Source organism: Fundulus heteroclitus, chromosome 12 (assembly GCF_011125445.2).
Source record: "Fundulus heteroclitus isolate FHET01 chromosome 12, MU-UCD_Fhet_4.1, whole genome shotgun sequence".
In the NCBI taxonomy this organism is placed as follows: domain Eukaryota; kingdom Metazoa; phylum Chordata; class Actinopteri; order Cyprinodontiformes; family Fundulidae; genus Fundulus; species Fundulus heteroclitus.
In genome coordinates this window covers 10,765,948-10,779,513 of record NC_046372.1, presented here as the reverse complement: position 1 = coordinate 10,779,513, position 13,566 = coordinate 10,765,948, and the positions used below count along the sequence as shown (strand labels likewise).

Below are 13,566 nucleotides of genomic sequence, written 5' to 3'. Positions count from 1 at the left end.
AGACCAGAGTGGACTTCGGAGATTCTTGCATGCGATCTCCCTGAGGAGCGAAAGAGCAGGTAGGATGGTCTAACTCATGTGCAGCTATAAAAAAAAAAGAGACTATCTACATTTCTGGAAAAATCGTCCACTCTACCTTTAAGGTCTGAAGGTTTTTATCCTTTTAAATGCAGTTAGCAGCTGCTAGTTTCCACCAAACTTGCGTGGCAATTATCCCGTGTTGTTCATTGAGTCTTTGTAAAAAATCTTGTAAAACTACAGATTTTACATGATTTTTACTGAGAGTCAGTGACCAATTTGCTTGGCTTTATGGTTTAACACACTGCAAAAACAGAACTTAAAATAAGTCAAATGTTCTTGAAATGAGTGCATTTGTCCTTGATTTGAACAGGTAAATAAGATGATTTGCCAATGGAATAAGATTTTTGCACTTAAAATAGGAACAATTCATCTCCATCTTATTTCAAGTGCAGGATGTCTAATTATCTAATTTTAGGGGTCAAAATACTCATTCCATTGGCAGACAATCTTATTTACCTGCTCAAATAAAGATCAAATACACTAACTTTAAGGACATTTTACTTATTTTTAGATCCGTTTTTGCAGTGCAAATGCCTAAGGGGATCCTTTGGTCAACTAAACGAGAGTATTATCTAAGTTATTATTATGGTTTCACGTTCATTAATGGATGAAATGTTTAGGAAGTATGATGATGTAAAACAGTCTATTGCAGAATGTGCATTTACATCTAAAAAGAAATAAAGGCAATGTATTAATCTACATTATTTGTGTATTAAGTCACAAAAGGGCCTTTTCTCCATGTATTGTTTGCAAAGTCAGTTCGTGGAAGCTGTTTGTGTACATTCTTATTAAACCCTGGTGCATTTTTAATACCTACTTATGAAAGTCTAACTATATCAGTGTAATAAGTAGTTGCTGTGTGTATTCATTCATTTTATTCCTAATTCACAAACTGAGATATCTGATGTTTGCTTCTACACACAAGTTTGAATAGTTTCAGTCATGTTTGCAAACACAGCATCTAATTTGGTTTCTGATCAGTTGTTCAGAGATATTGCATCACGACATAAATAAATAAAATGTGTATTTCACCTACAACAATAACCTGCAACACAGATGTATTTTTATCAGTGACTGAGCTTAATGAGTGTTTTGGTTTCTGCTGTCTCCTCCTCATCACTGGTATTTAATCTTCTTTGATCCACATCATTTTATTAACATAATTTGCGTCTTTTAAGACCATTAAGAGACCTTTTTTGCAAAACAATCTGAGATAAAAACACATTAGTAATAGTTTTTTCTTCTAGATGAAAGATTTCTGTAAATTGGTTAAATCATGTGTGAAACCTTTTTCTTTTTTATACACCCTGCACACATTTTAGCTTCTGACCAACCAATCTGGTTCATATCAAAAGGAAGTTTACTGCTAGTAGCACTTTTACATCAAATTAAAGCTAAACTGAACTACAGGAAAAAATCTGTTGACTAAATTTCAGATTTTTGAAACTGAGGCTGTATTATACGTCCACCGCTGTAGCAAATTACGGCCACGGAGCCCGTTTCCTGGGCATACACAAGCAGATGAGTGCTAATAAATAAGGAAAATAAGGAACAACTGGATCGGTGTAGTGGTTGAACTTATCCTCATTTTATTATTCTGGTAGTTAACTAACCCTGTATGTGTTTCTGTTTAGAGAGAACAAGTACATTCCTCCAGGTCAGAGGAACAGGGAAGCCATGTCATGGGGTGCAGGACGCCAGAATTCACCTCGTCTGGGTCAGAGCTCAGCTGGAGCCTCAGCTTCCCGGCCGGGACCCCACGACTACAGTCCCAACTCCGGCCCTGACCAGAGGGTGGTGAACGGAGGTACGCTAACCACTCACACTGCAAAAATAGACCTAAAAATAATAATTTTTTTCTTTAAATTAAAGTATTTTTCCTTGATTTGAGTAGATAAATAGGACTATTTGCCAATGGAATAAGATTTTTGCACTTAAAACAGGAACAATTCATCTCCATCACCTTATTCCAAGTGCAGTATTTCTAATTATCTTATTTTAGGGGTAAAAATACTCATTCCATTGTTAAATAATTTTATTTACCTGCTCAAATCAAGGGCAAATACATTCATTTCATAAAAATGTTACTTATTTTTAGTTCTCTTTTTGCAGTGCAGTCATAGATTACTCAAGGAACGCTCAGTTTCCACTAGTTGGCCACAAAACATCTGAAACGTTTGAATTATCAAGTGGCTTTTCTACATCATCAAACATAATTCTGTAGTAGTGGCAGCAGCAGCAGTGGGATTATAACTTTAGAATGAGCCATTTTGAAATGGCTTGATTGCATAAAACGTCGCTCCATTAAACAAACTCTTTTAACATCGAAAGTGAATTAAGATAAAACGGAAAACAATGTTGTAGCGAAGACCTCAAATCATCCGTGACAGAGCAACAATATTTTTGCTGTTCCTAAAGGCAGGTTTGCAGGAACCTTGTCTAGGACCCAGGGTTGTTTTCTTGGGCTATTATGAGCCTTTTTCCTCCTCTGAGTTCCCTCTGATCATTAATAAATCACAAGTGAGCCGAAAAGATACCAGGCAGTGCCGGGTGCCTGGATGCATGGAGATCGGCACTAAGCATCAAAACCAGCGTCGTTGGTCTCCCCATTAAGGGTCTTGCTCAGGGACTCAGAGTGCAGGCGCGGGGAATCGAACCCGGGTACTTGCATCCTTCTCTGAGTGCAAGCGCGTTGCTCTAACCACTAGGCCAAAACTCCTTTTTAACCTTTTTAACCACCACTTTTTAACCGAACCAAGGTTAGGTTAAAACAAACCATACAAACCATATGACATCACTACGTCGCTCTAGACCAGGGGTGTCAAACATACGCCCCGCGGGCCAGATCCGGCCCGCCAAACAATCTAGTCCGGCCTTGTGGCTAAATGCATTATCACTATTAAAAAAATAATTTTTTTTTCCAGTGTCCTGTCTGACAATGTGGCAATAATGCCACACAGAGCTCATCAGATTTGACTTTCACAAGTGGACAAGATAAAAGGAAGAGAATGATAAAACAATTATTGAAAAAAACATGTACTTCGTTTAGTTGAAAATATGCAGTTCCTATATTGTATTGTTGTATTGTTGAAATTGCACATACTTTTCTTAAAAACACAGGTTATTCATAATATATTGTGTAAAAGTGAAATTAATTTAATATAAAAATCAACAACAAGTCCACATTTATTAGTTCTATTTAATCTTGCAATGAGTTTACTCGTGTGGCCCTCTTGAGATCAGATTAAGCTGTATGCGGCCCCTCAACCAAAATGAGTTTGACACCCCTGGTCTAGACGCTAGAAGCAGGCGGGTCTACCAGTCATCTGATGCCAAAAAAGTGCCTTTAATCTGTCCTTGAAGTGTCTTGTGAAAAACACTTTTTTCTGGTGAATTTACCCCATAAAAGGTCCTAAAGCAGTGGTAATACTTCTGGATGGAGTCTTGTTGGGGGAAATTGTTAATTCTTTAAACTGGATGTATTTATTCAACACTGTAATTCAGTCAGAGCATTTTAACTCGTCCACAGTATCATTTTCTGTTGGATTTAAACTAATACAGTTTAAGTTCAGCGGTTTCTGTTTACTGGCGTCTGATTGAAGGAGATATTTTGTCTTTAGCTCCAAAGTAGTGATTTGGTGTCAATGAATTAAAACAACACAACCTCTGTAGATGCTGCTCTCCTGTAACTTTGCTCTTTTGGGGATTTTATTTCCTCGGCTTTATTAAACATCTGTGAATGTTACTAAACGTTTCTGACTTTGAAGCTGTTGTAATTAAGGTTTGAAATGCAAACCCTGAGAAATGATCGCAAATCACCGGTTTTAAGTAGGGCTGTGTGATTTTTGCCAAGACCTAAAATTGCAGTAACTTAATTTTGACTTTTCTCTACATTAACCACAAGCAACAAAAATGGCCTGTAGGTAAAGATATTTGTAAAGAAGGACTATTTAAAACAAGAAATGTAACTGTTTTTATTAATCAAAAATATTCTTATTCTAGAGAACAGCTTGTTGAGTTGGACATCAATCCTTATTGAACATAAAGTGCAACCAACAAACAAGTTTATGAATTAAACAGTTTGACCGCTACTTAATGCTATGGTGAGATTCCTGAAAGTTTCTGGTAAAAAAGTATAATTATATAAAGTCTAAAACAAATAAAAAAATTAGATTATCTCTCTGCTGCAACGCTCTTCTCTTCAATGTGGACCAAACCCACTTTAAACACGTTACCAACACCTAAAGTGTCTTATCCGGTAATTGTTACATAGCCAAAAATTGCATTTAAAAAAAAAAATAATTATATTGCAGATGCGATTAAATGTGCCACCCTAGCTTTAAGCAGCTCTCTTTTCTCCCTCCTGAGGTCTGCAGCAGTTTAGTTTACATTTTCAGATTAACACAATATATTCCATGCTGCTGTCGTTTGTGTAGTAAGAGTAAAGATTTCCCATCATGCAATCTGAATGTCTGGATGATTTTTTTCCCCCCAGCTTTTGTTTATTCTCTCTTGTTTAAATCAAATTTCCCTTTTTGCTGTTCAAACAGTTTTTTTTAACCCCTCTCCTCCCTGTTACTGCTGAACATCTGTTTCTCCTACTTTTTTTTTTTTGTTATCCTTGATCATTTGTCCTTGCCTCTTTTAGGTTCATCCCATTGGCCCTCACCCTGTCCGTCTCCCTCCTCTCGCCCCCCCTCTCGTTACCAGCCTGGCTCCTCCTACCTGCCTCCCCGGGCAACCTCGCCCACCAGGCCACCCTCCAGACCCCCCTCTCGACCTTCCAGACCTCCCTCTCATTCATCTCACCCCTCCTATCCCTCCTACCCATCCTCCTTTTCTCAACATGGGCCCACGTCGCTAGCCTCCACTCTGCCCAAACGCATGTCCTCAGAAGGTATCCGCATAGGTTGAGCCAACCTGAACAAAGGCACGAGGGCATGACCCTGACTTTCAGCTGAATTTGAATTCTTGACTGAAATTGAGTGTCCCAAAGATTTGAAAAAACAAAAACAAAAAAAAAGTCCTTCCATGGATAGGTTTGCTCGGGTGTTTTGTGGAACAAAAACATCTGGAAATTGCTTCTTCTGATTTGGGGTCTGATCCAGAGCCTCCATTCCAGTGGCAATAATTTGGCTGTAAACAGAGCAGACTCCTTATCAGAGTGTGTGAGGCAATTTCACCTCGGCATGTGGGTTCACCAAGGTGTGTGTTTGTGTGTGTGCTGTTGTTTTTTTTTCCCCGTGTTTCAGTTATTTTATCCCACATGAAAAAGAACATGTGAGTGAGACACAAGGAAAGATTTTCACAAACATCTGAGTACTTCATTTAAAAAGCCCAACAGAAGCAGTTTGTTCCTCGTAATTTGCCCAAAACCAAGCCAAGACATCCACCATTTTGGTCATTATTGGCCAGAGAAATGGATTTAATCTGCAGGGCAGTCAAAAGTAGCCGGTCAACGGCGGCAAATCGGCGTCTATAGCAGCTCTTGCCGCCGCTTACGTTTCCCCGATTATATAATGGAGTGATATTTGTGCCTTCTGGTTGAGCACGCCGGAACCAATCAGAGCTCAACTCTGAAAAACGCGACGCTCGCGGAGAAACAGCCAAGCGAGCGCACAGCACAGCTGGTGTTGAGCGTGGAATGAGCAGGTCGAGCGCGCGAGCAGAGAAGGAACTGAGCGTGCGTGTTGTCTCACTGCGCGCTCAGAAGTTAGTAAATTGTCATTCACCTAATCTGATCTGTTTTATATGGTGCTAGTAATTCAAATTCAACTAATTTTATGCAAATTTGTTCAAAACCTTGTTAAAACATGATGATAACATGTGAACAAATGTTTTAATAATAATAATAAAAAAAAACAAAGGTTGTTTTTGAAGAATTGATCATTGATTCACTTTTTTTTGCTTTTTATTCCATTTAAAACATGCACTCTGACTCTATTCTTTAAATAATCACCTGTCTTGAAAGCTTCCAAAATACATCAGGGAGACTCTATTTTTCAAAATTTTCCCCTTGGGGGAAAAAAAGTGCACCCTCCTACCTGATAGTGTGTGGCCTGCTACTGTAAAAAAGTTTGACTGCCCTGCATCTGTAAAAAAGTTTGACTGTCCTGCATCTGTAATGAATGCCGAGCGTTTCACCTCATCGTCCCCTGTAGTTTTTTTTTCTTCTTCCTCTAATGATTCGATGTTGAAGTCTTGGGGGTCCCTTGGCTAGACAACTCTTAACTTAATTTTTTTTGCTAACCCTGAAAAAAAAGTTATGGGTTAAAAGAAAAGACAAGTGGTTGCAGATAATTATATGTACAGTGCTTCTCTCAAGTATTCAGATCCCTTGAACTTCTCCACTTTTGGTTCCCTTACAACCACAAACTTAACTGTACTTTGTTGAGATGCATGCATGGCCTCCACCATGTTTCCAAAACAAAATATGGAAAGTGTCGTACATTTGTGTGCAGCCTCGTCTTGAGTCGGTATTTTGCTGCTCCAATTACAGCATCAAAGTCTTAACGGTCTCAACCAGCACGGCTAGAAACGTATTTGTTAGTTTTTTTTGCCATTATATAAGTCAATGTCTGTCAAATTGTTGGGAAGGGCGGCCCAATCTTGCCACATAGTCTTAATTGGATTTAGCTTTGGACTTTGACTAGGCCATTATAGCAGGTGATTACGCTTTGATCTGAGCCATGTTTAAAGGTGTTCTCCTGTAGGAAGGTGAAGCTGCGCCCCTATCTCAAGGCTTTACAGTCTCTAATGGGTTTTCCATTATTTATTTCCTCTTCCAGGTGAAATATAGCCCCACAGCACGACCTTTTCCACAACTTTATACCTGACCTGTCTGCTGTCTTCCCTGTTCTCTAACAAACCTGTGAGGCCCCAACAGAACAGCAGGATTCAGACTGAGATTAAACTGCACACATGTGGAGTGTGTTTACTGTCCTTTATGTTGGTCTGTCACATAAAATCCCAATTAAAATACAGTTTGTGGTGGTAGGATGATTAAAAAAAAAAAAAAGAACAGTTCTTGGGATATGAGTACTTTTGCCAGGCAATGTATACTTTTACAACTAAATTAAAATGGAAAAATCTTGTTCACACTGCAAAAAACGGAACTAAAAATAAGTAAAATTTTCTTAAAATTAGTGTATCGGTACTTGATTTGAGCAGATTAATAAGATGCTCTGCCAATGGAATAAGAGTTTTACACTTAAAATAGGAACAACTCATCTCCATTATGTTATTTCAAGTGTAGGATGTCTAATTATCTTTATTTCAGGGGTAAAAATACTCATTCCATTGGCAGATAATATTATTTACCTGCTCAAATCTAGGACAGAAAGACAAATGTTAAGAACATTTTACTTATTTTTAGATCCCTTTTTTGCAGTGCATCTCTTCCCAAAGTAAATATGTGCCACGAGCATTTAGAGTGGAGGAACCTGAGACTTGACGGATAATTTAATGGATCGTGAACCAAAGCAAGTTCAGCTTAGTTCACATTTTCTTATTCATAGATTAGTCTGGTTTCCATTTAGTTAAATTATGTCTTTACAACTGCCTACTTCGGCTCTTTTCCACCAGCTTCTTTTCTTGTGTCCCACATTAGTTTTTTTTTTTTTTTTAAGGGTGTGTTTTGTCACTTATCACTTTGTTCTTTACTAACACGCATGCCCCAAGTGTTTGAAGTGCCTTCCTCATCTGGGTTCACGATGTGGTCGTTTGAAACAGAAATGAGTTGGGAAAAAAAAGCCGCCCTTTTCCAGCTGGATGTCAGGAAGTCTGCATGTTCAAGCTGACTGTTTACGGGTCGCTCCTTCGTCCTGCAGGTCCTCCGAGGATGTCTCCAAAGTCCCAGCGAACGCCTCGTGCTCACAGAGTGCCGCCGTCACGAATCAGCTCAGTCTCCACCGGAGTGGACTTGGGTTCTCACAACCCACCCGGAGAGGTTTCAGCGGCGCCTCCAACCAGGAGTAGCTCCTCTGGAGGGACCTGGTCTTCAGTGGTCAGTGGAGGTAGAGAATGTCTTTCTGTTCCGGACATCCTGATTCAGAGGACTCTCCTGATGCGGACTTTCGATTGGGTGTAATATTAACCAAATATGTTGCTGGTTCTCTTCTCTCCGCAGCGCACAGACCTCGGTCTCCACGACAGAACAATATGGGTCGAGCCTCCCCCGGCTCTTCCTCGCTCTCTTCACCCCAGACGGGAACGGCTCCCGTGGAAACGGTTGCTACGCTGACGTTAGCTTCCTCTCCTGCTGCTGCTGCTAGCCCCGCCCCCAACATGGTCGCTTCTCCATCAGGAGATGGTGAGATTACGTTTCAAAAATAGTTTACACAACTGATTTCCGGTTCATAGGTGATGATTCTCTCTTTAAACGTGTACACACAGTTATAATACTAGTTCAAATCTTCTTTGTCTGCAAACTTCAATGTATTATTATGTAAAAGGCAAACGAGAGCAGTAACTGCGAAGTGTAAGAAAACATTTTTTTTTGTTATAGATCAAACCATGAAAAGTGTGACAGTGTTTATGTTAAACTTTTTCTGAGTCAGTAATTTGTAGAGCAACATTTCACTATAATAACAGCTGGAAGGTTTTTTTTTTTAGTTTTTTTTGTAGGTCTGTCTTTACCAGCTTTGCACTTCTAGAGGCATTCATCCCCATTTTTCTCTGCAAAATAGTGCAAGTTTAATCAAATGTAAAACATTTCTGAAGATTTTCAATTGGATTTAAGTCAGAACTTTGTATCATTCTAACATCTGACTATCTAACATCTTTCTAAACCGGTCCGTTGTGGCTCCAGCTCTGTTTAGATTCATTGTTGTTATCCTCCTGGAAAGGGAACCTTCACCCACGTCTCAAGGCTTTGCAGCATCTAACAGATTTTCTTCACAGATTTCCCTTTTATTTAGCTTCATCCATCTAACCAACAACTTTGACGAACTTCCCTATCCCGGCTAAAATAAAGCAGCATAGGGTGTGTCCAAATTCAGGGGATTCATCCTTTGCTGTACATGGGCCGGGTCCTTCAAATGAATTTGGACACAGCCATAATCTTTTGCCACCTTGGGGTTGTGTTGCTCACAGTGACGTGTTCAGTTTTGGCCACAGATTAGGTTTTACTTGCAGAGCCAAGAAATTACATTTTGGTCTCATGATCTGCCCGGAGCATGTTCTTCAACATGTTTGGCGTCTCTTCACGGCTTGTCACAAACGGCACTTTCTATGTCTTAAACAAAGGCTTTCTTCTTGCCACTGTCTTTTTAAAAAAGCCTGAATTTGGCGCGGTGCACAAGTAATAGTTGTCCGGTTTAATAACTTCTTATCTCTGCAGCTCTTACAGTCACCATGAGTGTTCAGGCTGCTTCGCTGATACATGATCAATTTGAAGTTAGACCTCAGTGTTTTATAACATAACCCTGATTTAAATCTTTCCACTTTAACTTTAAAGGGGAACTCACCCCCAAATCAACTTTTATTTTTTTTTATTTTTTTTTTGCTAAATTGACTACATATTAGTCGAAATTCTTTTTTTGTGTCTAAAACCGTCAGTGTGGCGCCCTCCTGAGGTGGAATGCGTAAAAATGTTTTATCTTAATATTGTGATTGCAGTTTAATGCGATTATTTATCATGTCTTTTTAAACGTATACAAACAACAAATCAATGTGTTTCATCGCTGTGCAGATCAGGTGCTAAAAGAGCCACGCGTCTCAAATCGCAGCAGAAATTATTGCGTTCTGCCTACGATATTTTTCAACCAAAATTGCGATTTGATGTTAATGTTAATGTTTTTATTAATCAGAATATTATTCAAGAGAACAGATTTGGATATCAATCCTTGTTAAACCTAAAGTGCAAAGTGCAACCAACAAACAAGTCTGTGTATTAAACTGATTGACCAGAACTTAATGCTATGGTGAGATTGCTGAAAGTTTCTGGTAAAACAGTATGATTATATAAACTCTAAAACAAGTCATAAAATTAGATTATCTCACTGCTGCAACTGTCTTCGCTTCCATGTGGAGGCAAACCCTCTTATATATTACTGACACCTAAAGGACGCATCTGATTCACTAATTGTTACATAGCCAAAAATTGCAGACCTCTGCGATTTGGAAATTGCGTTTTTTTTTTTGTTTGTTTTGTTTTTTTAAATTGCGATTAAATTACAAATGTGATTAAATGTCCCATGACAATCCTGTCATGGGAACCAGCCTTAACAAACCCTACAGTGTACATTTGTTATACTGTAGGGTTACTTCTGAAGGCAGTTGCTTTTAGTGTTTATTTAGGGGTATCGGAGTAAAGGGGGCGGAAAAATGCATGCCACAGCTTATTTATTATTATTATTTAAAAGAATGCAATTTGACACCATGTGAGTTAGCTGAAGAGGTATGAAGACTTTTACAAAACGGCGTACTTGTCCTGCTTTGGTTCAGACCAGATGTTGTTTTTATCTTTAAAGCTAAAGAATGTCGTGTCCAGGAGACGAGACAATCCTCTCCCTCCACAAACAACGACAACATGAAGCCTTTGGACAACTCCCCTAGTATCACAAGACCACTCTGTAAAGGTACAGTGAGCACTGGGGTTTTTGTGTTTCATTAAGCTTCAGTGTTTTAGCCCTTATCATTATTATTTAATGTGCATCATAAATGTTTTACATGTTGAGCTGGGATGAACTAATTTAGACTGCTGTACTGGTTTCTGATTATTAACATAATCTGAGTCTGATTTCTTTCTGGCTCCAGGACCTCCTTCTATGGCGCCTGACCACAGAAAACAAATAGATAATTTGAAGCAATTTAGTGTAGATTTTAGAGTAAGTATCTTTCTGTTATAATCAAAGAAACCCTTTTAAGTTACTCAGCCAGATTGCATAAAGGCATCTTCACTGCATCTATTGCACCTTTCTTTTAGTTGCAGCCTAGCTCCAACCCAGACCCTGCCTTTGACCAGATGATGACCAAGCCTGTCAGAGACCCATCTGACAAGCCCAAAGATCTAGCCCTGGACAAAGCCTCTGCAGTGGGACGAGACGGCCCCGAGCAGGGGGCAGCAGGGCTCGCGGCTGGCAACTCCGGAGCCGTGCCGGCTTCGTCCTCCAGCGCCACGACCACCAGTAAGCCCGGCAGCCCTGCGGCACCTTCTCCGTCTCCCTCAGCTCCTGACCAGAAGAGAGGAGGGCAGGACGTGATATCACAGGGAGTTCAGACGACGGCCACGTCCACGTTGGGTGGACCCAAACATGAAGAAAAAGAGGAGAAAAAGGAGGCGGTGCAAGAGTGAGTGGACTGAGATGTAACACTTTTGGTTCTGAAAACCATCAAACACAGTAAGCGGTGCACTGAACAGAGTGGCTTAATACCCACTCTGGTTTTTACTAAGCGCCTGCTGATTATAGTTTTTAGCCCCTTGTGATTGCTCTTTAATAGGGCTGGGTGAATATGGCTTAAAAAAGCAATCTCCAATTTTATTATACCAAATTAAACTGATTAACTAATAGATTTTTTTTCCCCTCATTTTTGTTTCATAAAACAAAAAGTCTGGGAGTTGACCTGAATGCAAAGTGCAGCTAAATACAAGCTGTGAAAGCTGCTCGTAAAACAAGATGGCGGTCCTGCCGTTGTGAACAGTGAAAATATAACAAAATGTTTGCTGCTAGTGGTTTTACACAATGAGCTAAAAATAGGCTTCATTTCACTTCATACTAATTTAAAAGTAAATTAATAAATTAAAGTGACTCGTATTATGGTAAAAAAAAGTTTCCTCCTTTACAATATTTTGACATTTTCCTAAACATATATTCAGCATGGTATGCTATACTTTTTAATGAAGCCCAATGAGTACATTGGAAAACTAAAATCCAGAGTTTCCAAAAATAAAATCTTAAAAAAATTGTAAATTTGAGTTAATTGATTAAATCGATGTATCCTGCAGCCTTTCTCTTTAAGAACTATAGGATGTGAGAAAAGCCATCCTGTGGTCAACAGTGGTAGCAGATGCCATGCTGTCATATGTGTAGTAGCTCAGTTGTTGTAAAAGTTTGGTTTCAACATTTTAAAACAGACCAAATTATTACAGAGCTGGCTTTAGCATCTTATGCAAACAATTAGCTCCATGTGTGAGACTAATAGATTTGTTTCACAGATTTCTGAAAGGTTGCCGAGATTTCCAGATCCAGCACTTTAAGGGACATACAGAAGTAGAAAGATTAAAGGATAAAACAGAAATTTAGCTTTTATACTGTTGTTTTGAAACTCTTACACTGACTGTATTCCCCGGATGAACTACAGACATGTTGAAGATAATAATTTTCTTTTATATTGTTTATTACATCTGTGTCTCTCCTCTAAGCTTTAAACACCCCACTGATTCTGAGAATATTTAAAGTTGAGCCTTTTTCACCAAGAAGCAGAATCCACATCAAAGAATCTTGTTTTCATTGTGTACAGGTGATGCGTTTACTTTTTGGGAAAATATCCAATTTCGCTGGTTAAACCTGAAAACTGGTCACCAGACGATGCATTTCCAGTAAAAATAAATATATCTTAAAGATGTATTAAGCTGGTGTATTTTTGCTTTGCAGAACAAACCTTTTATACAAAACAAACATATTTCTGACCTGATGGATCCTGTAAATGTCAACTCCATTGTTTGTTTTTTGCAGTCAAGTAAGAAAATCGACCCTGAACCCAAACGCTAATGAATTCAAACCCAGGTTTAATGCGCAGGTCAGTATGTCTGGATGTAGCAAGTTTACCCGCTGAGACCAGAGAAAACGCCACAAACTAAAATGACGTATTTTCCTCCTTGTCTCTTGGTCAGCCTAAGCCAGCCAACACCCCGACGCCTCCTCGGCCTCAGGGCCAACCCAGCCCCTCCATCGTGGTTCAGCAGCCTCCGGCGGTCTACGGCTGCTTCCCTCAGATGTATCCGCTGACTCCAGTCAGTCCTGGAGTTCAGGTGAGACGCCCCCCCTGCGTACTGGAACTGTTGGATCTGCTTTTATTTGCTGTGAATAGAAAATAGAGACTACCTTAGAGCTGTCAGCAGGTCATTTTGCCCCGTCGCCAAGTTACGTTTAGTTATTTTTTCTATATTACTCATATTCTGCTATAAGGAACAGGTTTATATGACTTCAGTGAATAATATCTACCAGCAGGAGGCCACTTATTATTTTACTTTGATCAGCATAATCTGTCATATTTTATAAGAATCAACCAGCCCATGTGAGGATTAAAGCCACAATTAGTGGTAGGACAGTTTAATATAAAGTTTTTAAATTGGACATATCATGCTTTTTAATGTCATGTTTAAATCATTCAGTCGTGGTCTATGTAAAGTGGAACTGCAATGCTTTGGTTTGAATTCCTCATTATTGTCGCCCCACAGCCCATCTTTTGGCCCAGTTCTGAGGTGCGTATGAAAGCAACTCGTTTTGGTGCTGTCTCTTTAAATCTAAAGGAGGCACTTAA

The 13,566-nt window shown here is 39.3% G+C and overlaps 1 protein-coding gene across 1 annotated transcript in view; it reads left to right on the top strand.

Annotated features, from left to right (window-relative positions):
• Positions 1-13,566, top strand: part of atxn2 (ataxin 2) — a 41,369-nt gene that overhangs the window by 14,114 nt on the left and 13,689 nt on the right. Inside the window, exons 10-19 of the mRNA XM_036143903.1 lie at positions 1,716-1,888; positions 4,730-4,978; positions 7,911-8,096; positions 8,210-8,392; positions 10,554-10,661; positions 10,840-10,910; positions 11,009-11,373; positions 12,759-12,822; positions 12,917-13,054; positions 13,484-13,507. Coding sequence (XP_035999796.1) covers positions 1,716-1,888; positions 4,730-4,978; positions 7,911-8,096; positions 8,210-8,392; positions 10,554-10,661; positions 10,840-10,910; positions 11,009-11,373; positions 12,759-12,822; positions 12,917-13,054; positions 13,484-13,507 — 1,561 coding nt within the window. The remainder of the gene's footprint in view (positions 1-1,715; positions 1,889-4,729; positions 4,979-7,910; positions 8,097-8,209; positions 8,393-10,553; positions 10,662-10,839; positions 10,911-11,008; positions 11,374-12,758; positions 12,823-12,916; positions 13,055-13,483; positions 13,508-13,566) is intronic.